Source organism: Cervus elaphus, chromosome 4 (genome assembly GCF_910594005.1).
Source record: "Cervus elaphus chromosome 4, mCerEla1.1, whole genome shotgun sequence".
Taxonomy (NCBI): Eukaryota; Metazoa; Chordata; class Mammalia; order Artiodactyla; family Cervidae; genus Cervus; species Cervus elaphus.
The window spans coordinates 56307212-56332843 of NC_057818.1; the positions used below are offsets into that span (position 1 = coordinate 56307212).

Genomic DNA, 25632 nt, shown 5'->3' on the forward strand with positions numbered 1-25632 from the left:
AGGACAGACAGGACATCATTGTGACGGTGATTGGCAGCCCGGCATGGAACAGAGGGCAAAAAAGACACGGTTTGGTGGCTGATAAGAGGTGGGGGGGGGGGGGCGGGGAACAAAGGGTCCCTCACGCCAAGCTTCCCTTGCTTCCCATTTCACCCAAGCTTGAGGCCGCGGAGAAGACCCCAGCCTTGGGCACTTCCAGCAGCCTTAATCCCTTCCGCCTTTATCGACTCAGCCAGTACGCATGCGCCCGCTCCACCAGGCTGGGGGCGCGCCCGGGCAGTCCTACGCATGCGCGGCCTCATTGGTAACCGTAGCAACAGAAGAGCACCTTGTCCCGGTGTGCGCCTGCGTCCCGGGGAGGAGCCCGGGAGGGGCGTGGCTTAGACTCCTCGTGCCGTCCCGGTCGAGCTCTGGCACCTTTCTTTTTCCGGTGGGGACAGCGCATGCGCGTCTCCTGAGGACGCAACTGTCGTTTGTCGTTCGTGGCCCTCAGTTGTGTCCCGAGACTGGAACACTGCGACGTGGCTCCAGGTGCGCCCAGGCCGTGGCGAGGCTCCCCAGAATAGCCGTGTCAGAGCCCCTCCCGAAATCCTGGCAAGACCCCAAATCCTAGGGGAGAGTCCCCAATATCAGGGTCTTCCAAGTCTTGTTAAAAGTCTTAAAATCCTGACCAGACTTCCTCAGAGATACTGAAAGGAACCCTCCAGGAAATCTCGTAGATGACCCCTGAAATCCTGTCAGAATCTTCTAGAAATGCCGTCAAACTTCTCCCTCAGAGACTGTCAGAGCCTCTAACTGCTCCCAGGACTCAGGGGAGGCTCCCCAGAGGAGCTGGGAGCCTGGGCCTGGGAGAACCAGGCAAGATGCTGAGTCCCCCTGGGCCGTGAGGGACCTGGAGGTTGGCCACGGTAGAGAAAAATGACAGGAAGCCAGGAGTTGCAGGAACCACTCGGTGCCACACCAGCCCAAGAGGCTGGGAACTTAGTCCTGAGGTTACTAGGGAACCATGGGAGGGCTGGAAACAGGAGAAAGATGGGGTTCAAACTCAAGCAGGAGGCCAACAGTTCCAAATACAGGCTGATGGGCGAAGATGTAAGTAGCCCAGGGTGGTGTGGGAGCCCAGGGACATCACCTAGCCCAGAAACGGTTTCCAAAGGAGGGGATGTGGGAGCCAAGACAGGAAGGGCAGGCGAGAAGGGTGTCCCCCAGGCAGAGACCTGGAGGTGGGAAGAGCCGGCCCAGTTTGGTCAACAGCACAGGGTTCAGGGTTGCAAGTGGGTTTGAGGGTGGGGGAGGCAGGTGGGATCAGGTCAAGCAGGGCCTTCAATATCAAGTCCAAGGTCTAGACTCTGTCCCTGCAGTGCTTGGCAGCCATGGAACAACACTGTGCAGGGGATGGGCCGGTTAGCTCTTGGCAGGATGGACTGGAGCGGGAGACTGGAGGCAGGAGGCTGAGGAAGAGGCTGGGTCAAGGATCCAGGAGGGAAGGTTGAGGCCTGACCCAGAGCTGTAGGGAAGGAGAGGAGGGGACAAAGGAGAATCATAGGGCAGGAGGGACAGGGCTGGGGAACTTGACAAACTGGGGAAGAAGGGTGGCAGGAGGGAATAACCCCCACCCACCAGCCCCACTTTGATCTCTGCCGCCCACTCTTTAGGCCCCCATTTTCCCAGCCCACACCTCCAATCCATAAAGCAGGTCTGAACGAAAGCTGCTCTGGTCGAGGCAGGGGTGGGCAAACAGGTTCTGAGAACCCAGAACGGCCTGGGGCACAGGAGAGGCAGGGCTGGTCCCCACCCTCGGGTGGCTGGTTGAGGAGGCCATTCCCCTGTTTGTCCTTCTAGGAGCTTGGGGAGCAGTCAGTCCCTTTTTGGTCCCTTGCAGTGACGGAGGGGAGCTGTTAGCTTCCCCAGCAGCTGCAGAGCAGCCAGGGTGGCCCATGGACATGCCAGAGGGCCAGGCAGGTGGCCCCACTGCAAAAAGTAAGTGACTGGGCCCCTGTTCGTCCCTTGGGAGGGTGGGGAGGGAGCAGTGGGTGAACAGGGCACCAGGGTCTGACTCAGGGACTTGGACGAGCTGGCTTGGGGTGGCTGAGCCTCCACTTTGAGGCAGGGTGGGATGCAGAGAATGATCCTTGATGAAGTGCCTGCTGTGTGCCCACCTGTCTTTTGGGGAGGCCAAGCTGCAGGAGTAGAAACCTCTGTACGCATGTGCCCGCTGCCTGCAGCACCCCCTCCAGTGACCTACAGACTCACCGTCACTTCTTGCAGATCTCTGCTTTCTGTAAAGGAGCTGCCCTGTTTCTCTCTCTCTCCCCTTTCCTTTGTTACTTTTCTTCAGAGGACTGACGTCTCTTCGTCTGTCTGTTTAGACTTTGTCTCTCCAACTAGAACATGAGCTCCACAGGGCAGGCTCCATTTTATTCATTCGGTATACCCAGTCCCTGGAGCAGCATTGGCCAACATGCAAACCATATATATATATATATATATATATATATATATATATATGTATATACACACACACATAATTTTAAATTTTGTTAGTAGCCACACTGAATTAAAAAGAAAAAAGAAACAGACAAAAGGGATGGCAATCATAGTATGATTTAACCTAATACATCTATTAAGTTTAACCTAATAGATTAATTAACCTAATACATCTGGATCCTTGATGATGCTGAAAGTGTCCTTTCAGCATACAATCAATATAAAAATGTACTGAAGTTATTCTTTTTTTATACTAAGTCTTCAACATCTGGCTTTACACTAACTTTACACTAACATGAGTGTGTGCATGCTCAACTTCAGTCGTGTCTGACTCTTTGCAACCTTATGGACTGTAGCCCACCAGGCTCCTCTGTCTGTGGGATTCTCCAGGCTAGAATACTGGAGTGGGTTGCCATGCCCTCCAGGGGATCTTCCTGACCCAGGAATCAAACCCGCATCTCCTGTGTCCCCTGCATTGCAAGCATATTCTTTACCCACTGAGCCACCTGGGAAGCTACTTTACACCAATAGAGCATCTCATCTCACTCTCACCACACTTCAGGTCTCAAGAATCACTGTGACCATCGGCTGTCCTGCTGATCATGCTGCCCAGGAGCAATGCCTGACATATAATAGGAACCCAGTTACTAACTTTTGAATGATCAGATGGACACAGACCAAATGGGTGTGAAAGTGGCTTCAGGAGGAAGATGTTGGGTTGTCCTTTCTGAAACTCATCTACTAAACAGTGAGAGAGCCCAAGGGAGACTCCCACCCTAGAGGAGAGACACGTCCCCTTTCTTAGAGGCTCCTAGCATCCAGCCTCAAAGCTGGTGTCTTTTCTCTCTGGCCTCAGAAGGCTTGCCATATAGGAAGGCAGGAGGCAGACACCTGGGCAGGCTGACCAAGTGACCAGCATCTGAATGTGTAAACTTTATGTGTACCAGCAGAGGGCGTGCGGCCACTGAGGAACCTGTGGGCAGCTTTGGGAGATTCCCAGAGAGAAGGGAGGGACACACCCAGGAGAGAAGGAGACTGAGGAAAGCAAGGGATGAAGAGAGAGAGAAAGTGACAGCAGAGGAAGGAGAGAGAAGCCTTGGAGAGTGGAGAGTCGCCGAGTTAAGGGAGAAGAAGCACAGAGACTGAGAAGAAGATGGGGGTGGAGTACATGGAGACAGGCGGGTGGGACTTGAGGGCCAAAGAGATGGGGAGGAGGATGGAAAGAGTCAGAGACAAAACTAGAGAAAGAACAGCACAGACAGAGAGGTGGAGACACTGAGGAAGGAAAGAGAACAGGAGAGAAGCAAAGTGACATCTTCCTGAGGGGCCCCAGGAGGCTGAGGGTCACATCTGCGCTGTAGATCCATGCAGCTCCTCAGATCCCATGACATCTGGAGCCAGGTAGTCCTGGGTGACCTCACTGGGCCGCAGGGTCCTCCTGCATGATGTAGGGGGGCACCAGTCTCCCCTAAGTGTAGGTCCTGCTCTCTTTCCCTCGAAGCCGAAGCTCAAACCCGAAGGGGCTGAATTTTTAGCTCAATACAGAGAACCCTTGAAGAGTTAGTGGGATGAGAAATGGCGATCAGATGTTGAACATGTGACCTTGGGCAAGTTTCCCACTTGTCTGTGCCTAAGTATCCTAGCTTGTAAACTGGGGCTAATCATAGTAGCCACTGTGGTTCATGTCAAATGCTCAGAAGAGGCTTGGCTCCTAGTAAATGCTGAATAAATGTTCAGTTTTATTATTGAGCTTCCAGATTTTATTAATATCTTATCTCTTCTCTAGGAGGGAAGTAACCCCCACTCACCCACCCACCCATTTTCCAGAGGAAGAAGCTGAGGCTCAGAGAGACTGAGTCCCTTGCCCAGGTTGCACTTGAGTCTTCCAGACCTTGCAGCCTGCACTCAGCCCTCTGCTACACCCAGCTGTTCAGGGGTAGGCAGGGAGCTTCAACAGTCACTTTCAGCCCTGAGAAAGATCCAGTGGGTCCAGGGGTGGAGAATATATAGGCTCCTTCTATATCTTGGAGCATTTTTTGAGTGCCTCTATGTGTGGGCACAGTGGCTACAGCAGCAGACAGACCCCAGGATGTTCACATTGTGCGGAGGTGGGAAGCAGGAGGTGCTCTTCACTTACACAGACCTCACCCTCCCAACCTCAGGGAGGGGGAGAATCACCCTATCCACCCATTTTACTGGTGGGAAAACTGAGGCTCCAAAAGGAAAAGAGACTTGCCCACAGTCCTGTGGCTGGAACTCGTGAGATCCGAACGACTCCCCTACCACTCACCCTGCCTGGATTGTCCCATCCCCCTTTGTTTCAGGCCCCAGCCCGTGGGCGCTGATGACGCCAGCCAGCCTCGGGGATGTGGGGAGGAGAGACCCAGCCCTGAGGCAGGCTGGGAGACCGGAGATGCTGTGGGCAGGAGGGATCGATCCAGGCTGCCCGCGCGTTATCGGATTGTTCCTGGCTCCTGGGCCCCCTTCACCCTCTGCTTCTCCCAGAATCCTCTCTTCTTCACCCTCCTCTGCCTCTCGCCCCCTCTAAGCCAGGGAAAAGAGGAAAAAAGGCTATAAGAGTTTGTTCGGTATTGTGGGCTTCTGAGCCAATTGGACACAAAGGATTAGATAGCAGGGGGGCACTTCCTGGCCTAAAAGATGGGGGGGCCCCCCGCATTCCCAAATAGGGGGATGGGAAAGGTGATTCAAAGACCCTCACCTTGTGGCCCCCACCAGCCCAAACTCCAGGCAGCTTGGAATGAATTCCTTCCCCTCTGCAGGAGCCCGGAACCAGGGTCACCCCTCTTTGTTGTTCATCATCCCCCCTCCTCACAGATGGGCTGACCCTCTTGTCTCCTCAGTGTACCTCTGGGACCAGGCAGAGGACGGGAGCCTGGGGACACCGCTCAGCTTAGAGGAACAAATACTCAACTCCACGTTTGAAGCTTGTGACCCCCAGAGAACAGGTCAGAGAGTCAAGGAATAATAAGGGATGGAGCTGGGGGGCTGGGAATTGGGGAGCCACAGAGAGAGGGATGGGTTGGGCTGATGTGGGTGACTGTGGGAAGCTTCAGGAAGGAAATGGATAGGGGATGGTGAGGGGAGGAAACTTGGGGGAGGAGGGTTAGCAGAGGAAGGCGGGGCTTTGGAGCCTGGGAGAGGGGGGAAGGGCAGCCAGTGTGGGCCTGGTGGGGCTCAGCTGGTCCTCTTTGGTCCAGCTCTGAGGTGCAGATGACTGGGCCCCGTTTCCAGGTGAAAACATTGACTCGGGGAAGAGAAAGGAGTTGCCCAAAGGCCACAGTGCAAGGGAGCCACCAGCCCAGCCAGTGATCCCCACCTCTTACCCCTCTCCTGCCCCAGCCTCCCTCACAGCCTGTCTGTCCCCAGGCACTGTGGCTGTGACCCATCTACTAGCCTACCTGGAGGCCGTGACTGGACGGGGTCCCCAGGATGCTCGCCTCCAAACACTGGCCTGCAGCCTGGACCCCAATGGGGAGGGCCCTCAGGCCACCGTGGACTTGGACACCTTCCTGGTGGTCATGCGGGACTGGATCACTGCCTGTCAGCTGGATGGGTGGGTCCCCGCACCTCCATCCCCCACCCCACCCCCGCTCCGAAAACCTTTCCTGAGATCTAACCTCATACCTGCTTACCGCAGCCAGCACCCTTTGGACACAGGGACCTGCTGTGGTTGGAAGGAGGCTGAGAAGAGAGAAAAGTAGCGATGAGGTCGGGGTGGGAGGAGGGCCTGAGGACAGAGTGCCTGGGATGGGGAGGCACAGGGAGGCTGAGGGCAGAAATAAAAGGGGCTGGAGAGAGGAGAAGGGGGATGTTGAGGGGCTGACAGAGGCCCTTCCCCATCCCTCCTCCAAGCGCAGTCCTTGCCCCTCCTGCTTTTCCATCTGGCCCCAGGCACTGGCCATCTGGCCTCACCCTCCTCCCCGCGGTGCTTGCTCTCACCTGAGCCGGCCCCTCCTGCCATCGCCCGCAGCCCTGTTGGTGGCTGCTCTGGACTGGGGGCTGCAGGGGCGCTAAGCCTCGTGCCTTTGATCCAGGGGATCAGAGCTGGAAGAGGAGGCGGCCTTCGGGGGAGCCCTGGCCTCCCAGCAGCTGCCATCTGGTGAGAGTGCTATATATAGAATGAAGCAGGCAGGCTCAGGGTCAGACAGTGGGGGCACTTCCCATGGGGGCAGAGCAGGGGACAGGGCCAGACCCCAGGGACGTTTGTTCTAACCTGGCTTTCTAGGTACCTTCGTGACTGCCTCCCCACCTGCCCTGAGCTTTGGGGTTTGCTTTTTTCCCCCTCACTGGTTGTTTTCAACTCCTCCTCCTGACACCAGCCCTATCCAGAGGCCCCTCCCAACTTTCACCATCATCACCCCTCCCTGCACTCTAGTTCCTACATCCTCTGTCCCTCTGATCTTGTCCCCACCTCCCTCCTGGCCTGGGCTCAGGCTGTTTTCTCAGCCTAAACTTTCCATGTCTTCCCTCATCCTTCACTCGGGGTCGGGAAGCCCTGCGGGGGAAGGCCTAGGATGCTGCAAGTGAAGGTCCCTTGCTCTCCAGCATCCTCAGCACAGACCTGCATCCCTTCCCTGTAGAAATCTGATTATGACTCATTACCTGTCCAGTTGTTTTGTCAGTTGATTTGCTCGCCATTCTACCCCAAAGCCTTCAACACAGGAGCCGCTCCATAAAAAACTGCTGGTGTTACTGGTGTTATTTCTCCAGCCTTATAAAAACAAAAGCCAAAAAATAGAGCTTTCTTGACATTCTCTTGAACCTCCTCCAACCTTGCTTGGAGGCAGTCAGGGGAGGGTTGTGAGAAGGGGAGGAGATGTTAGCTCTGGTGGAGGAAAGACCCCTTTGGGGCTGAATGGGGAAAGGACAGGAGGGAGAGACTGGAGGCTAGGGCAGAGGCTGGGGTGAGGGTCCAGGGGGAGAAGGCGCAAGGCAGGAGGAGGGAGGGAGCCAGGATGGCCCAGGGGCTAGGTGAGTAAATGGGGGAACTGAGAGGAGAAACAAGGTTCAGGGCAGCTGAGCTGCTGCCCAGAGTCGGGCATGATGCAAGTGGCGTGGTTGGGCCCCCCAGGGTAATTAGCCTGAGCTCAAGGTGCCCATGAACAAGAGGCTTTGTGGATGGTGGTATAAGTGCAGCCCTAGGAGCAGGTGAGATCACCCAGAGAGAATGCGTGGCTGGGAGCCAAAGGAGGACCAAGGCCAGAGTCCAGGGCTCGCTAACATCTCGGGTCACCTGGGAGCCCACTACCCTCTGTCTCCCTCCAGGATGCCCAGAAGTTGAGGATCCGGCCAATCTGGAGAGCTTTGGAGGCGAAGACCCCAGACCTGAGTTGTATCTATCCTCAGCCCCTCCCTGCCCTTGCCCTGCCCATGCCCTCCAGCGGCCTAGGGCCCAGGGCCTAGCCTAGGGCCTAGGGTCCTCCGGGGAGTGGGTGAGGGAAGCAGGTTGGGCTAATAGCTCAGGGAGAAGAGGGCTGTCTCCTGTTTGTCTGGAGGAGCCACATCTCCCCGCCACCGGCACCTACCCAACCTGGGGAATGGAGGCCAGGGATGCAGACAGTGACCCTGCCCCTTCCCTGCCCCCAGGCCCGCCACGGCCGACCTGCTGAGCAGCCTGGAGGACTTGGAGCTCAGCAACCGCCGGCTGGCTGGGGAGAATGCCAAACTGCAGCGCAGCATGGAGACAGCCGAGGAGGGGTCTGCTCGCCTCGGGGAGGAAATCTCAGCCCTGCGTAAGCAGCTCCGCAGGTAGGCTGGGCCCACGTCCACCCTCCTGCACCCTCCCTTTCCCACCTGCCCACAGGCCCAGGTTCCCTCCCACCTTCTTTGTTATTTGAGGTAGAAACTGGATCTCTGTCGCCCACTCTTTCTCTTTCCTTCCTTTTATCACTGGGTCTCTGTCCCCCTCTTCTCCGGGTCTCTGAGGTTTCTCTGTTGCTCTGAGGGGGTCCACCTCTGTGACCTCTATCTTCCTCTCCTGTGGCCCTCCTCCTGCCCCCACCAGTACCCAGCAGGCTCTGCAGTTTGCCAGGGGCGTGGATGAGGAGCTGGAGGACCTAAAGACTCTTGCCAAGAGCCTGGAGGAACAGAACCGCAGCCTTCTGGCCCAGGCCCGGTACACGGTGGGTTTCAGGCAAGGGGTGCAAAGTTGCTCTCTTCTTTGCACTTTCTTGGAGTCTGAGCAACAGAGCCTGACTACAGGATGGGAAAGGGCAAAGGTCACCCAGGTTTCCTCCCTCAGTCCTCTTCCTGCTCACCCCAGACTTTGAGTTGGATGCTTGCCATCCCTCTCATGGCAAAGGGGGACAGCAGGAGCCAGCAGGGCTCCTCAGGCCCGTTCCCCGAGCCCTGCTCCTCCATGACCCAACCTGAGTCATGCTCCCAGGGGTGGGAGAAGGGCAGCGTCGGGGCAGAAGGGCCCAAAAAGAAGCCTTTGTTCTCTCTCTGGGCTTGGTCAGGAGAAGGAGCAGCAGCGTCTGGTGGCCGAGATGGAGACTCTGCAGGAAGAGGTGAGCTGAGGCACAGCACCCCCTCCCACCCCTTCCCCGGTCCTCAGGATCTCCCTGCCCACTGCCACCCCAACCAAACACCCTTCAGTCTGGTCAGGGAGACCCCAGGATCCCAGTAATGTGTGAATGTCCCTGAAGGTCACGTGGCTACATGTGAGGACTGCTACAGCCAATAAGAGTGTGGGGCACGGGGCTGACTCCTGACTTTAGTGAGGCTGCCGACATAAGCCTGGGCCAGTCCACCTCTCTGTCTGCGTCAGTGTCCTCATCTGTGAAAAAGGGCAAAATAACGGAACCTCCCTGGTTGGATTGTGTGAAATTTAAACAAGGGTATTCTTGTAAAGCCCTAGGCACAAGGCAGGACACATGGGAAGAGCTCACTAGAAGTTAGCTGTTATTGTTCATGTATTAGTATTTTTTTATGATGGGAAGAAAACAGGCCTTACAGTGAATCCTGATTCAAATTCCATCTCTGCCACTTGCACAACAGACAACCGGTAGGCCAGTGACCTCCGCTTCCCAAGCCATAGGTTCATTCTGTAAGAGCAGGGGAGAAGGGTATCTGTTCATTAGGATTGTTGTGGGAATTAAATGGCCATTGTTACCCCAGAGTCTCACACATAACATGAACAGGCCCAGTCCAACCTCAGGTCTGATTCAAGCCTCATTCTATCCGAGACAGAAAACATTATCTTACGTTAATTCTGGGTCCACTTAGTCATTTTAGGGGGAAATAAACCCCACACACAAGGTGGCATCTAAGCTGCTGGAAACCCACGCAGCATCTCAATGCTCCTCATTCAATGTCTGTTCTCTCTGCTGGTCACAAGATTGATGCTCTTTGTCCCATCTGGTCCTCAGCCTTAGTCACCACTGCGTGCAGGCATCCACTGGGAGGCTGACATTGCCTTCTGGTCTCTGGGTGTACCGTCCTAACTGCATGTGATGGTGGTGGCCCTCGTTTGGACCCCACGACCCAGGAATACCACTGGGGGTTCTCCACACCCTTGTGGGGGCACAGAGGAGGTTTAATTGCTTTCTTGTGACTTTTTCTGGTCCTCACTGGGCCTTCTAGGCTTTAACTCCTCACACCACCACCTCTCTTTTGTTACTCACGTACTTTGCTGGTTCACAGACTGAGCTAGGAAACCCCTCTCTCAGATTCTCAGATGTCCCAGAGGTTCTGTGGTTCAACTATATGCATCTTCCTCTCCGGCCCTCTAACCCTTTGCTTGGGGCTGGCCTGAAGGCATTTTCACTGTTTTTCTCTTCTTTGACTCTCCTGAGCTCCTCCCCCAGCCCTGAGAATCTCTGGCCAGTCCAAGCAGTAGAACTCATTCCGTCTGATATCTGTTCATTAGTTCCCCCGAATCTCTTTGTCCTATATCTGTAGTATGGCTTTTACATTCAAACCAAAAAGTATTCCACTATTGTTCCCTGGCTCTTTCATAAAATTCTCTCTGTTAGGGCAGGACAACTGCCATGGCGTGAAGCATGGGCTGCAGGCAGGATGTGACCGTTCCTTCCAGAACATTTCTTTTTAAGAATAAGGAAAGGGACTTCCCTGGCAGTTCAGTGGTTAAGACTATGCACTTGTAATTCAGGGGACATGGTTTCAATCCCTGGTTGGGGAACTAAGATCCCACAAAAAACTTGAAAATTTAAAAGAAAAAAAGAACAAGAAGAAACTTCCCCTGAAGCCCCATGATGGGGCCTCCCTCTTATATCTCATTGGCCAAGAAGACAGTAAATGATTATACCCAAACCACTCCCTGGCATGGGTAACACAGCCACTGATAGGTCTGGACTACTTTGAGCTCCGGGGAAGAAAATGGCGAAAAACTTGCAGCTTCAATATGAAGAACATTAACTGACAAGAGGTTTTGAAGGTTCTGGGCTAGTCTGGCAGCTTTTTGGCTTGTTTGTCTGCCTGTGGCCTCAGGATCCGAGATGGCTGCAACAGCTCCAGACGTCATGTTCTCACTCAAAGCAGGACAAAGAGGGACAAATGCTCCTCTCGTGGCTCTCTCTTTTCATCAGAAGGAGTTTTTCCCAGAGCACCCCCAACTCCACCCCTGCAGCAAGAGACTTCTCTTATATCTCACTGGATCACGTGACAAGAGAGGCTGGGGTAATATCTGACTTTCCTCGGCCTCTGCAGTGGGAGGCAGGCGAGTAAGAGGCAGTGAGAATGGCCTCTGGGTTAGCTGAGCAACCAGGTGTCCGGAATCTGCTAAGATTTCCATCTTGATTCACCTCTAAGCCTGGGGCTGCGACCCCTTCTCCCCCACCCCCTTGGCGAGTGGACCCCCCAGGAAAGCAGGGCAAATGGCAGTCAGCGGTGGTCTCTCCTTCCAGCCCAGAAGGCCTGCTGCCAGATCAAGTGCTCTGAGCAGCGCCTGGGACATCCTCGGCGCTCGATAAATCAGCTATTCTTGGTTCCCTCCCCCTACCTTTCCCCTCTCAGAAGCTGCCTACAGAGCATCTATAGATCGAGTTCTCAAGTTACAGCAGAATAATGTTGGAGTAAGGGACACTCAGACACTCCGCTTTCCTACAGACCCCACAGAGCGGGCGGGGCTCAGGTTACTGCAGAAGAAGCCGGAGCAGCTGAGTAACCAGGTTCCCTGCCTAGCGGTCCAGGATCCAGCCTGCAAATCCCAGCCAGGTGGGCAGATGTTGACACAGCATTCCTGGCCCCGTCCTTCCTCCGCCCTTCACCTGGCAGCCCAGGCCCGCTGAGACACGGAGAGGAGGGCAGCTGACGGAGGACTTGGAGCTGAGCTGCGCTGGGGTGAGGGAGGAGCTGGCCTTGATTTCCCCAGGGGCACCAGGAGGAGGGGTGTAGCCAAGGAAAGTTGACTGCCTCTGTGCTTTCCCCGTATCGAAACTCAGTGCAGGGCTTCCTGTGGTTAAGAATCCACCTTGAAATGCAGGGGATTCCTGGTCTGGGAAGATTCCACATGTCTCCAGGCAGCTAAGCCCCTGCACCACAACTGCTGAGCCCACACTCGAGAGCCTGCAAGCCGCAACTGCCGAGCCCACGTACTGACTGCAGCCCTGGAAACCCGCACACCTAGAGCCTGTGCTCCACACAAGAGAAGCCACTGCAATGAGAGACCCACACACTGCAGCTAGAGAAAGCTGGCATGCAGCACTGAAGACCCACTACAGCCAAAAAATAATAAATATTTAAAAAAACAAGGAGAGAGACTCAGTGCAGCTTGCTAGGTTTTTGGTGCCTGGAAGCTCTAGGCTAGAACTTGGTCCGTTTTATTCTCAGGTCCCATTTTTTGGCCGGTGTGAGCTGCCCTCTGTTGTTTTCCCAGATAACTGTCCTCTCCCTTGAGGACTCAGCCTCAGTACAACCTCCTTGAAAAGCCCCCAGAAGGTTTTTGCAAGAAAATTGTGGGAGCCCACAAGGTCCAGGTCCCAGGCCTCATCAGAGTCTACCTCAGGCATTATTATCTTATGCTTCTTGTCGGTCTCCACTTCTAGTGATGAGCAACTTGAGATGAGGGATGAAGCTGGTTCCCCATTCTCACCCAACCTCTAGAGGAGAGTGAGAGCTAAAAGTGCAGGATTTGGAATCAGACTTAAGTTTGACCTTACTGTCCACGTGAACTTGGTTGAGTTTCTTAGCCTCTACACTCCTTAATTTCTTCTGTAAAACTGGGGATAATGACAGTGTAAACATGAATACTTGGGACGGCCAGACTTTACGTTCTTCCTGAAAGGCACATGTGATGCAGATGTGCCATTGTTGTTGGCATTGTTATTGTTGTGCCATTATTGTTCAATAATGTTGAACATCGTTGTTCAATTGCTAAGTCATGTCTGACTCTTTGTGACTACATTAGTGCATTACGCCAGGCTCCTCTGTCCTCCACTGTTTCCCAGACTGTGTTCAGATTCACATGCATTGAGTCGGTGATGCTATCTAACCATGTCATCCTCTGCCCCCTCTTCTCATTTTGCCTTCAGTCTTTCCAAGCATCGGGGTTTTTTCCAGTGAGTGGGCTCTTTGCATCAAGTGGCCAAAGTATTGGAGGTTCAGCTTCAGCACTATTCCTTCCAATTAACATTCAGGGTTGATTTCCTTCAGAACTGACTGGTTTGGTCTCCTTGCAGTCCAAGGGATCCTCGAGATCTCCAGCACCACAACTCAAAAGCATCGATTCTTCAGCACTCAGCCTTCTTTCTGGTCCAACTCTCACATCCATACATGACTTTTAGAAAAACCATAGCTTTGACTGACACAGATAGCAGAGTAGCACCCATGAAATCTTCCTGCTGAAATATTGAACAAAAATCTGAACAAGGCCCTGGATCTATCCACCAGTTTATAGGAAATAATGAGGCGGGAGGAACATGAAAAAGGTCCTGCACAGGAAACAAGAACACAGTAAAGCAGTTCTACAGGAAAAATAACCTGGTTTCTTCCACAAATGAAGGGCCTGGAAAAGTGCCCGGATTGGGAAGGTGGGGGAAACACTGCCAGGTGAAATGAGACATTTCAACCAAAAGCCATGGTGGACCTTTTTTGGATCTTCATTCAAACAAACTAAATGTGAAAAAAATATTTGTGAGACAACCAAAACCGAAAAAGAGCACTGGGTGTGCGATGATACGAAGGAATTATTACTAACTTTGTTAAGAGTGATCGTTGCATTGTGGTTTTACTAAAGGAAAAGTCTTCAAGTAGCAAACACAAATGCTGGAGTAGTTACAGGTGAAATAAGCCTGGGATTTGCTTTAAAATAACCTGTTTAAACAAAGCAAACTCTTGGTGAATAGAGAAGAAACAAACCAGAAAAATGTATGTAGTTACTGAAATTGGGTGACAAATAATGGGAGTTAATAATTTTTTTTTTTTGGCTGAGTCGAGCGGCTTGTGGGATCTTAGTTCCCTAGCCAGGGATTGAACCCCAAGCCTTTGCAGTGAAAGTGCACTCTTAACCACTGGACCACTGGGGAATTTCCAGGTTCATCACACTATTAGCTTTACTCTTGTGTGTTAAAAATTCATAATACAAAGTTTTAGAAATATCTTTTTAATATAACACAAAATTTTGGTATATGCCAGGCATTGTTCTAAATATGTTTGTGTTCATTAACACATACTAAACATGTATTTGCATGAATTCCCACCTATATAACCTGGGCAGAGTTGCTCAGTCTTTCTGTGAGTCAGTTATTTTTATCTTTATTTTATTTTATCTATTTTGGCCACACCTCGCAGCTTGCAGGATCTCAGTTCCTGTACCAGGGACTGAACCCAGGCCACCGTAGTGGAAGCACCAAATCCTAACCACTAGACCACCAGGGAACTCTCATCTTTATCTTTAAAAGAGGGCACAGCAGTAAGTTAACACCAGCAAGGTGCTCCGTAAATGTTAGCAGTAATTATTAGTTCATTTAATCCTCACATGCATCCCATCATATCTCCATTTTTGCAGCTATTTTTATTTTTTCATCTGCAAATCAGAGCTGAGATCCTATAGGATGGTTGGACGGATTAAATGGGCTGAAACATTAGGAAGTGCTGAGCACAGGGAATGGGGGACAGATAGAGGAAGAGATAGTTAGGGAGTTTGGGATGGACATGTACACACTGCTGTATTTAAAATGGATAACCAACAAGGATCTGCTGTATAGCACGTGGGACTCTGCTGAGTGTCGTGTGACAGCCTGGATCGGGGTGGAGTTTGGGAGAGAGGATACATGTGTATGCGTGTTCACCTTCACTGGTCACCTGAACTGTCCCAACGTTGTTAATCGGCCGTACCCCAATACAAAATAAAAAGTGAAAAAAAGTCTTAGAAAGGCTGCCATTGAAGGACGATTAAAGCCTCATCTAAAAGGCTCAGAAAAAAAAAGTGCCAAGCATGAGGCCTGATGCACATCAGGTGCTCAGCACATGTCTTCTCTGAATATTAACATGGCCATTTGCTGAAGTGACCATGACCAGGGTCCCTTCTTCCAGAATGAGAAGCTCCTGGCCGAGCGGGATGGAGTGAAGAGGAGGAGTGAGGAGCTGGCCTCGGAGAAGGACATCTTGAAGGTGCCACCCCTCGCTAGTGCCTTGACGATTTCCTACCTCCCCGAGGCCCGTTTTTACCCTCACCAGCTTCAACCCCTGTGGTCTGGTGAGATCAGGGACTTGACTCAAGCCCTCAGGTTCCCAGGGCCAGTGGGCAGCTCACCGAAGCCCCTCTCGGTGTAGCTGACGTCCAGAGACGTGAAGGGAGGTTGAGGAGAGGAGCTCCAGGGAGCGGGATAGGCCGGGGAGGGCAGACCAGACAGATGGACGGGCTCCTTCCTCGGCAGCGGCAGCTCTACGAGTGTGAACGCCTCATCTGCCAGCGAGATGCAGTCCTCTCTGAGGTGAGTGGGCTGGAGGGAAGCATGCCTTTGATGTGTCTCCTGCCCCGAGTCCACAAAGGAAAGTCCTCCTTGGTTCTAGGGCTTCCCAGGTGGCACTAGTGGTAAAGATCCCGCCTGTCAATACAAGAGACATAAGAGACGCAGGTTCAATCCCTGGGTTGGGAAGATCCTTTAGAGGAGAGCATGACAACCCACTCCAGTATTCTTGCCTGGAGAATCCCATGGACAGAGGAGCCTGACACGCTACGGTCCACATAACTGAAGTGACTTAGCCATGCATGCATACTAGGCTCTAATCCTTTGAGACTCAGCCCAGAGAGGTCAGAGGGTTTCCAGGGAAGCTGATGCTCTCTTCAGGTCTCGCTCTTACCCCAAGCCCATCCCACGCATCTGATCCCCCTTCCCCCCGGACCTGACCTCAGGGTCTTTGGTGGGTTGAGCCCAGCCTCAGTCAGCTTTGGGCTTTCCCAGCGCACTCGCCACACGGAGAGCCTGACCAAGACCTTGGAGGAGTACAGAGCCACAACCCAGGTAACCCCCTGGCCCGACCACACTCTCCCCGCTTCTCTTTGGCCATCTCTGGGATGCCCTGCTGCCTCCTGTGTCTGATGATCTTTTTCCAAGTCTCCACCTCTTGTTTCTACTGTCACTGCTGATTGACTCTGTGTGTCTCTTTCCCTCTCTGTCTCTCTGCATTTTCACTTTTCCTCTGTCCTTCCTCTCTCTCTATATATATATATATCTCCATTTCCCATCCACTTTCATTCTCTGTGGGTGATATCTCACAGCATCTCCCCTGCTCCTGTTTCTGTATCTCTGCCTGGCTAGTTTCAGTCTCTGCCTCTCTCTGGGTCAGTTCATCTGTCTCCTGGGGTGACTCTTCTCTCTGTCCCTTGTCTTTAAAGTCTCTTGTTTTCCCATGTGTTTCCATCTCTGCTTTCCTTTTCATAGTGTTCCTGACTGATAGGTTACGTTCTGGGTTCCTGTTGCTCTTTACCTCTCTTTGGCTTCCTAAGTTTCTGCTCCTGTTTCTTCCCCTTCTCTTCTTGTCTGTATGTGTCTGGAGGATCCTAAAGAAGTCAAAAGGAGTGTACCTGACCTTGGAAGAGGAGCCCAGTCATGGGGCTGGGGAAAAGGCAGAGCCAGGGGTCCCTCACTTCTTCCTTTGCAGGAACTGAGGCTGGAAATCTCCCACCTGGAGGAGCAGCTGAGTCAGACCCAGGAGGGGCTGGATGAGTGAGTAGAACAATGGGGGAGGAGGAAGCAGGAGGGGAGCCCAAGGACAGGGAGCCCCCACCGTGGCCTCCAGCCCCAGGGTGGGCAGGGCAGTAGCTTCAGCATAGGCTGACTGACAGGTGGCAGGGGGCATGGAGGTAGCCTTCCCCCTCCTGACTGTGTGGCCAGGCTATCCGAAGGAGCCCAGGTGAGGAGAGCAGACTGCACCAACCTAATGCCACCGTCGCTGGGTGTGGAGATCCAGGCCATTCAGCAGGTGGGCCTGACACCCCGAGAACTCCCTAACCCACCACCAGCGGCAACTCTGACCCCGCCCTGACTCCACCCCACCCCAGTTCTCCCAGGACCACCTCGTCCTTAACCTCATCCCTACCCCAGTCCCCACCTCATATCACTGCCCCCCGCCCCCCCATCCTCCTGCCTCAGCCCATCCCCATCCCACCCCTGACCTTCTGCCTTCACCGGCCCCTCCCTGGCCTCAGAAACAAGAGGAGACAGCCGTCAATCTCTCCAGCCCTCTGTGTGGAGTGTGGCCGTGGGAGGAGGTGGTCAGTGAGACGGATGAGGAGGATGAACTTCCTCCTGAAACCCCAGTTGAGGAGCAGGTGAGCACGGGAGGGCCCTGAGACCGCTGGGTCCAGGGGCTGGGAGTGGGGCCCAGGACGCCTGCACTGTTACCCATCCTATGGGCAGGTATGGACTGAGGGCCTCTGGGTGCTGGCCTCAGAGGCCCTGGCCAGACAGGACACCACCCCTGCCCTCCAGGGACTGGCCTGCTGATGTGGAACTGAGCCAAGCAAACATGCACATTTTTCAGAGAACTGGGGCGGGGTGAGAGTCAGGGCAGGGTCAGTTGCTGCTGGTGGTGGGTTAGGGTGTTCTGGAGGTGTCAGGCCCACCTGCATGGGGGTGGTGATTGTTTCCAAAACACTGTTGGAATCACCTTGTTTAAAATGTTACTGCAGTGGAAAGGAAGGAAGTGAATTTTTCTTCCTGATACCATGTAGGTACTTTAAGCATTTACCTTTTGAATATAAGTCATCTTTAAGAAAAAACTTAACAAGCCCACTATGTAACCCTGAATCCAATAATAGCCATCATTTTATGACTTCTGTAATTACCTGAACAATATTTCAAACCTCATTTGAAACAATGAAGACAACTCATCTTCAATGTTCACAGTTGAAAAATGAGATTTGTAATCTATAAGTGATAGGAGGATTTTTTTTTAAATACTGCTAAAAGCTCTATAAGCAATGCTTTATTGTCTTGAAAATTATATTGCTTCCTAGTTGCTCACCACCCTTGAAAGAGAAAGTTTCTCTGTTCACTTTTTCCCTGAGTTGAGAGAATCTTCTGTTGGATTCCTCAATGCCCTCTCCCACTCTCTCCGTGGGGTGTAGGCACCCTCATCCCTCACCCTGTTATTCTTGGGAAACTGAGGCTCAGAGAGAGATCATACAGCTTGTGGGGGGCACAGCTGCATCCCTTAGGGGAAGCATACATTTTTAAAATTACATTTAATTTTGGCTGTGCTGGGCTTCATTGCCGCGAGGGCTTTTCTCTAGTTGAGGCAAGCAGGGACTCCTCCCTAGTTGCTATGTGCAGGCTTCTCATTGCAGTGGTTTCTTTTGTCGAGGAGCGTGGGCTCTAGGGCAAGAAGGCTTCAATAGTTGCAGCATTCAGGCTCTGGAGCACAGGCTCAGTAGTTGCGGCACACGGGTTTAGTTGCTTCTCCATATGTGGGATCCTCCCGGGTCAGGGATCAAACCCGTGTTTCCTCCAGTGACAGGCAGAGTCTTTACTGCTGAGCCACCAGGGAAGCCCCGCAAGTGTGCATTAGAACTTCTGCTGAGAGCTCTCAGACGCCTCCTGGAGGGGGAGACTGAGCCAGGCCTCTGTGCTGCCTGCACTGGGTCCTGGGGACCCCTTGGGGCTCAGGACCTGATAGAGAGATCATGAAGATGGGCCATCCCAATGCACGATGATCTGTGTGCTGGGGGCTTGGGGGGTGGGCCCTGGGGAAGCCCAGAGAAGGAAGTGCCTGTGTGGAGTAGGAGATATCACAGGGAAACTGACGCTTGAGTTTATTTTGAAGAAAAAAGAGGGAAGTTAAGTGGTGTGAGAAAGGAGAGGTCTTCCAGGCAGTGGGAACAGTATGCGGTGAGGACATGGGAGCGTGAAACCACATAACATGTTTGGAGGGTAGAGGGCACTTGGGGGTGACTGGCCAGAGATGAGGTAAGGCTGGATCATGAAAGGAATTCCCTGCCAGTGAGGCTGAGAGGCTGTGCATGGGGAAGGGCAGGTCAGCTCTGGATGGACTGCACAGAAAGATCCCTCTGGGGCCACATGGGAAGCTGGGAGGCCAGAGAGGAGGCTGGGGCTGTGGTCCAGAGTTAGAGGATGAAGCTGGAGCCAGGCCAGGGCCTTGGGATGGAGAAAAAGGGACAGGCAGAGAGAATTAGCGAGGAGAGACAGAGCTGCCTACTCACCAACAGGGGGCTGAGGGCTCTGGGTTCTGGAAAAGGGGGTAGACAGACAGATGCTAAACTCACCTTGGGACCCCCAAGGTGAGCACCCTGAGGGATGGAGGATGCTGCCCTGGGGGCAGTGGGTACACAAGGGTGGAGCTCAGTGATGCATTTAGAAAGGTGTCGAGTTGGTGGTTGAGGCCACCGGCAAGGCTGGATGTCTCCAGAGAAAACGGAGGGGGACCTGGGTGCCCACGACTGGGAACCTGGGAGGAGAAGGGGGTTGGAAGGGAAATGCTGAGCCTTTTTGGGGCCCAGACGAGAGTGAGAGGCTTGTGGGAGTGTGAGAGGTTCGGGGGGACCTGAACTCCTGGTCGCAAAGGAAAAGGGGGTCCTAAAGGAAGACTGGTCCAGCTTCAGGCTTCTGCCCCTGGAGGGAAGGTAGAGCCACCCTCGAGGAGGAGCCCGGAAGAAGGGCAGGTTTTAGAAGCAGGTGGTGAAGCCCAGGATACCTAAGCTTTTCTTTCCCACAGGGAAACTTCCAGGGAGAGTCAGCGCACCCTCAGGAAGGAGGGGAGGAGCAATTGACGTGGTAAGGAGACTGCTCCTTCCCGAGCCGTCCCTCTGCCCCAGGGTGACTCTGAGATGGCTGGAGTAGAGGCCTGGAAGAGCCCCGAGTGAGGCTTACACAGAGGCGTGACCTGTGGGCCCCTTGCTCGCGCAGAGGCGACCCTGGGCCTGCGGACTGGAATGAATCAGGCCAGCCTTACCCCCAGACACTGATAGTTCAGAAGGACATCTAGCCCCTGATCCCGCCTGGGGGGAAGACTTAAAGGAGGCCCTGCTTGGGGTCCTCTGTGAGTGGTATTCATATAGGAGACCCCTAGGCAAGAAGACAGTCGTCAGGCAGATGGGACAGCTTAGTCACTCAGTCACTGTTACTGAACACACTTCTCCAAGGCCCCCAAGGAGCCCTGGGGCAAATGAGACCCAGATTATGCCCCAGGAGAGCACTCAGACTGCTGGGAGACCCTGGGGTCTCTGCAACCACACAGCCTGGGTTCAGATCCCCGCTTAGTTACTTTGTGACGGGATGGGGAGAGCCCCTGCCTTGTGATTGTTAATTGACTGTTCGGAGGCTCATGTGCAGCCTCCGAGGATGTAGAAAGCACCGGATGTCTGGACCCACCCTCCTCCACGGGGCCTCTGCCTTCCTGCAGGGCCTCTCTCTCCCCGCTCCACTCTTTCAGGCTCCTGGCTGTGACAACTAATGAGGCTGCCTGCCACGGCCTCTAATTGGACTTGTCTGGGAAAGCTGAGATTGGGCGGGATGGGGGCCTCCCGGCGCTGTGACCCTCCCTGCATCACCAGGGAATGGAAAGACGACAGCGCTGAGCAGCAGCGGGGCCCAGGGCTGGTGGAGAGGCCGGGCATCCCTGTCTCCCTGAGGCAGGGGAGGGCAGGATGAGCTGCAGAGTGGGAAGCTGGGAGTGAGGGAAGTGGTGAGTGTGTGGCCCAGGGCTCAGATGCTGAGAGGAGCCAGGGCCCCCCCACATGGAAATCCCAGGGGATCAGACAGCTGGGGATCTGACTGGACCGGAGGCTGGAGGCCTGTGAGCCTGGGTGCCTTACTGAATTGGAGTTGAGGAAACAGCTGTATCCTGAGGGTGTTGGGTCTGAAACTGGTAGCTAAGGCTGGATGACTGGATCCCTGGTCCCCAGTGAAGGTGGTGATGGGTGGTGCAGACGTCTTGGCCTCCAAGGGACGCTGGGGTTGGGCAGCTTGTGTCCTGAGTCCCCAGAGAGGTGCCTGTTTCAGGGACTGAGGCAACTGTGATCCCAGGGGTCACAGAGGCTGGGGCTTGCACACCTAAGAGAAATGACTTGGGATGGGGGCAGGGTCCACAGAGTTGACTTCTGGAGTCAGGGAAGCCTGAGCTGGAGTCCCAGTTCTCAAAGAAGACCCAGTGAGACTCAGACTCCCTGAGCATGGCCCAACCCACCAGGAAGGAAGCTGGGGCAGGAGGCAGGGTCTCAGAGATGTCTGAGAACTGGAAGCCCCTGATCACCTGGGGGACCTGCTGGGAAGTGAGAAGCTGAGAAAGCCAATAAGGTGGAGGGGCCCCTGACCCTTTAGGGGTCACACACAGACTCTCTGGAGAATTTGGTGAAAAAATACAGATGCTAACCTACACACAACTGTTTGCTCGTGGGGCTCCACGGTACCCTCCAGGTCCATGTATGTGAAGGCCCCCTGCTTTAAAGGTTCTGCCACACAGCTGGTGAATGGGAGCCAGGCAGGGGAGACAGATGCTTGCAGTGACTTTCTTGTCGCCCCAGGTTACCCAGAAGAGAGGAAGAGGACGGAGCGGAGATCCAGGTCATGGTAGGCAGTTCCCAGCATCATTCCCTCCAGGCCCTCAGATGAGGCTTCTGTAGTCACAGCTCCTCCCCAGCCCCTGCCCACACCCCAAAGCAGACAGAAAAATCATTTGGCTGAGAGTTAACAATGCCTTTGTTGTAGCTAATGAGAGCAGACGGTGCTGTAGAGCGAGGCTTCAGGCCAGTGGGCAGCCAGAATGTTCCCAGGGGACCCCACACACAAACACTGCACACGAGGCCGCAGCCTCTATGCCACAGATGTGGCTGCACCCCCAGATTGCAGAAATGCACACGTATGTGCGCCCACACTCCGGAAGAGCCAGAGCCTCCCCAGCCAGCCCAGAACTCCTGGGGCACTGCACCTGTCGTAGCTGCCCTGCCCGGCACCACACACACCAGCTCCTTTGCTCCTCAAAGCGGCAGGTGACAATCCTGGTTCTCCGGCAAAGGAAGGGAGGAGAGGAAACGTGGTGAGGTCAGAAGCCCGAAGGTGTGCCAGCTTCCGTTCTGGGGTCCTGGGACTCTTCAGGGTCCACATTGACCAAGATGCTCTTCCTGAGCAGCCTGACCCCAAAGCCCACCTCTTTCCCACCATACCACACTCCCATCTGTGGAGACTGGGGCCCACCTCAGCTTCCTCACTGCTAGTGTGACAGCGATCTCACCCAGCTCCCAGGTGGGGGTGAAGGCTACGGATCGCATCATAAAGTGCCTGGCACAGAGCAGATGCATAGTAGGTGGCAGTGGTGGAGACGGGTTGAGGCCGGGGTGTTGGTGGAACTCCTCATTTGTTATTGTATTGTTACGGCTGTAGTCATCGTCCACAGACCAAAGGCATGCGTGAGAAAGCCTGAGCTCTACAGAGGGGACACCCTTTCAGAGAGACACAAGGGAAAAAAACAAGAAACACATGGGGGATGAGGTAGTAAAGTAAGGAGTATTGGAGGCTTTTATCTTAAAATACCTGCTGGGCCTGGTGCAGGGCGGGGAAGATGGACCCAAGGAGTGTCCATGCTGAGCTAGGCCCAGTCCAGGGCTGGGTTCTTGGAGGAGATAGAGTCTTTGACCTCAGGGAGCTTGGGTACTTCCAGAATCAGACAGAACATGGAAATAATAATATTGAGTAGTTCACATAGTTATTGAGTGCTGTCCACCAGGCATTGTTCTGAGCCCACCTCCTGATAGTTTGGGTTTTGCCCACCTTCTCTTTCATTCTCCACTTCAGCCCTTTGAGGTGGGCGTCGTCATCACCCCTGTCTGGCAGATGGAGAAAGTGGGGCCTGACGAGGTGGGGCGATGTGCAGGAGACACGTGGCAGGGAAGTGGCAGAGCTGGGCACCCAGCGCAGCAGCGTGTCTTGGGGAGGCTCTCACACTGAACCTCTGTGTCCCGCCCCCTTGCATGTGCTCACTTCTGCCCAGTGGGCTGACCTGAGACCTCGGGGTCTCAGGTTTGTCTCCTTTGTCCTTCCAGGTGGACCTCCCTATCCATCCAGGAGACTCACACCCTGAAGACATCCTCGGAAACCCTCCTGAGAGGTAGCGGGATCCAGGGGCCTGGGACGGGACTTGGGGGCGGAGGAGAAGACCAACACCATTGCCCTGCCTTCCTTTCTCCTTAGCAGCCCCTCAGAACCAGAGCTGCAGCAAGCCCTGGTGCCCGTGGTGAAGGAGCTGGTCCCAGTCAGGAGGCCGGTCTGGGGCCAGCTCTGCCTGTGCCCCCTGCGCCCCCGGCGGCTCAGGTGCACCCCACAGCGTCTCCAGAAGGAGGGTGGTGGTCAGACGTCTGGGACACCACAGGCTCCCTCGGGCGCTGCCAAGCACTGTGCTGCCTCCCTGCAGGGTTACCCGGCTCCTCCTGGTCCCGGTGCCACTCCTGGGCCTGCTGCTGCTGCTGGTGCTCTCCGTCATGCTGCTGAGCCAGTCCCCGCCCCCCGCGTGGCCCCACCTCCAGCTCTGCTACCTCCAGCCTCCTCCAGTGTGAGCCATGCCCCCACCCCTGCAGAGCAATGTCTAGTTCGGTGACTTCCTGGGGCTCTTTCTACTGTTATTCTCGTGGTTGTGCCACTGTGCCTTGGGATTATCCCACTGTCAGGGACCCCAGATACAGTGCTCCAGGAGCCACACCCCTGTATTGGGTTTTTATGTGAAGTCTCTTGGTGTTTTAATGATAGCAAAACACTAGGGGTTATAGTTTCCTCACAAACCAGGTTTGAAGAAGGGCAGCTGTCAGCCCACAGCTCAGTCTCCACAGCATTGGGGCAGAGTGCTGTAATTCTCTCTACCTCTCTTGGCCCTTCCCTTGTGCTCAGGAGATGACACTGTAGCTTCATAAGTGATGTCTGCAGGGAGAAGGGGACACATCTCTTCCTTTCTATAAAGAAAAGCAATAGCCTTCCCAGAGCCAGCAGCAGACTCTGCCTTGTTGGCCAGAACTGTTCGGCATGACCACTCCTCACTGCAAGGGCAGCTGGGAGACTCCTGGCAGAAAGAGGGAGAACAAGATGTGGGCCAGGGACGCCCACACACACACACAGATGTCACCAACAGCCAGCAGGAAAGGATGTGTCATTTGTTCCTTCAGCTAATTCTTAGTGATCATCTATTTGCCATGGCTAGATCTTAGAAGACAGTAAAACAGACCCTTCAATGCCAGGCTGAAGTGTTGAGTTTTCTCCTGAGGATGACAGGGGTTTGGGGATGTTTTGTTACTTGTTTTTGGTTATTTACTTTGTATTGAGCTGTAACTGACATACAGTGATAAATGGACAAATCCCAAATATCAGCTGGATAAATTATTGTACATGTAAACACCCGTGAAAGCAAAACCCAGGTCAGGACAGAGAGCAGTTTCAGCACTGCAGAGACTTCTTCAGGAGAGCTTTGAGCAAGGGAGGGACCGTGGTAGAGGTGGCTTCAGGCTCTGTGAGAGCTCAGAAAAACCACCTAACCCCGCCTGGAAAGTTAGAGATTTCTTTCCAAATATGGGACAGATTTTGCATTTAGTTTTTAAAGATGGATAAGGTTGGTTATAGTGAGCAGAGGCAGCAAAGGGTATCCCAGGCAGAGGGGAAAAATGAATGTGTAACGACCAGGTGGATGGAAAACTTGTCTGTGTAGAAAGCCATAGACAGCACTATGTTGCTTGAATTAAAAAAAAAAAAAATGAAGCCAGAGATGGATTTGATGCTTTAGAGTTGCAAGAAGTAAGATAGGTAGACAAGAGTCCATTAAACATTTTGAACACCAGCTTCTACTGAGCTCTACTGCCAAGTGTCCGAGAAAGGGCTCTGATCAGAGAAGAGGGAGAATCAACTCTAGGTGGGAAAGAGACCACCTGAGCCTGTACAGGGGATGGATAATGGAGTGAAGCTGGAGGCAGGAAGCAGGGAAAAGGTAGGAGGGCATGAAGCCTGAGCTGGACTGGGTGAGTGGATGGAAAGAAGTGCAGGGCAGACAGTGTCAGAGCAGGAAGGACAGCGCCAGGCCTGATAGGCTATGAAGCGGGGTGAAGGGAGAAAGCAAGGGCCGGCATGTGACCCGGTGACTGGCGGACAGTGGAGCCATTCCTGACATGGAGACCCCATGGGAAGGAATGGGTTTCGGGGGACACTGAGCTCTTGTGGGATGGAGTGTTCCAAGAAGGCTGGAGCCCCGAACCTTGAGCTCTTAGTCTGGAAATGGAGTCTGGGTGTTACTAGCTATGATGGTGATTGAAGTGTGGAGATTGCTGAAATTTCCTGAGGAGAGGGGAGTAGTGTGAGAGAGAGCTTTTCTCTGAAAAGCGTCAAATGCTGAGAAAGAGATGGGGGAGGAGGAAGTACAGGAAGAGCATAGGCCAAGATCCAACAAGACCCAATTACCAGGCCCTTCAGCAAACAGAGGATAAGCCTCCTCATGACATTTTAATTCTGTTTCTCCGTGAAAGTAGAGGAACAATCAGACTTCTGAAGTTGCACATATTTGGGTTCCAGTTATCCTTCTGTCCTTTCCTAGCTCTGACAACCTGGGGAAATGACCTCAGACTGCCAGAGTCTTGTTTGTAAAATTTGGCCAACTCCTTATTTTTGTGACACGTGCATGCTCAGTCATGTCTGACTCTGCGAGCCCATCGACTGTAGTGTGCCAGGCTCATCT

The 25632-nt window shown here is 53.8% G+C and overlaps 1 protein-coding gene across 4 annotated transcripts; it reads left to right on the forward strand.

Moving 5' to 3' along the window:
* Window positions 1-303: 303 nt before the first annotated feature.
* Window positions 304-24275, forward strand: KASH5 (KASH domain containing 5). Of its 4 annotated transcripts, none has more exons than XM_043899802.1 (20): window positions 304-531; window positions 1843-1980; window positions 5349-5453; window positions 5875-6061; window positions 6543-6607; window positions 7774-7840; window positions 8095-8256; window positions 8513-8630; window positions 8967-9017; window positions 15004-15081; window positions 15348-15404; window positions 15876-15935; window positions 16576-16640; window positions 16809-16896; window positions 17123-17245; window positions 19648-19706; window positions 21455-21500; window positions 22970-23034; window positions 23118-23237; window positions 23338-24275. In XM_043899802.1, the coding sequence occupies exons 2-20, from the start codon at window positions 1938-1940 to the stop codon at window positions 23477-23479; spliced, it is 1701 nt and encodes a 566-aa protein (XP_043755737.1). In that variant the 5' UTR covers window positions 304-531; window positions 1843-1937; the 3' UTR covers window positions 23480-24275. The 4 variants fall into 4 exon arrangements, with proteins under 4 accessions (XP_043755737.1, XP_043755738.1, XP_043755740.1 ...); XM_043899803.1 differs by having other exon boundaries at window positions 392-531; window positions 23121-23237; XM_043899805.1 differs by lacking the exon at window positions 23118-23237 and having other exon boundaries at window positions 392-531.
* The last annotated feature ends 1357 nt before the right edge of the window (window positions 24276-25632 follow it).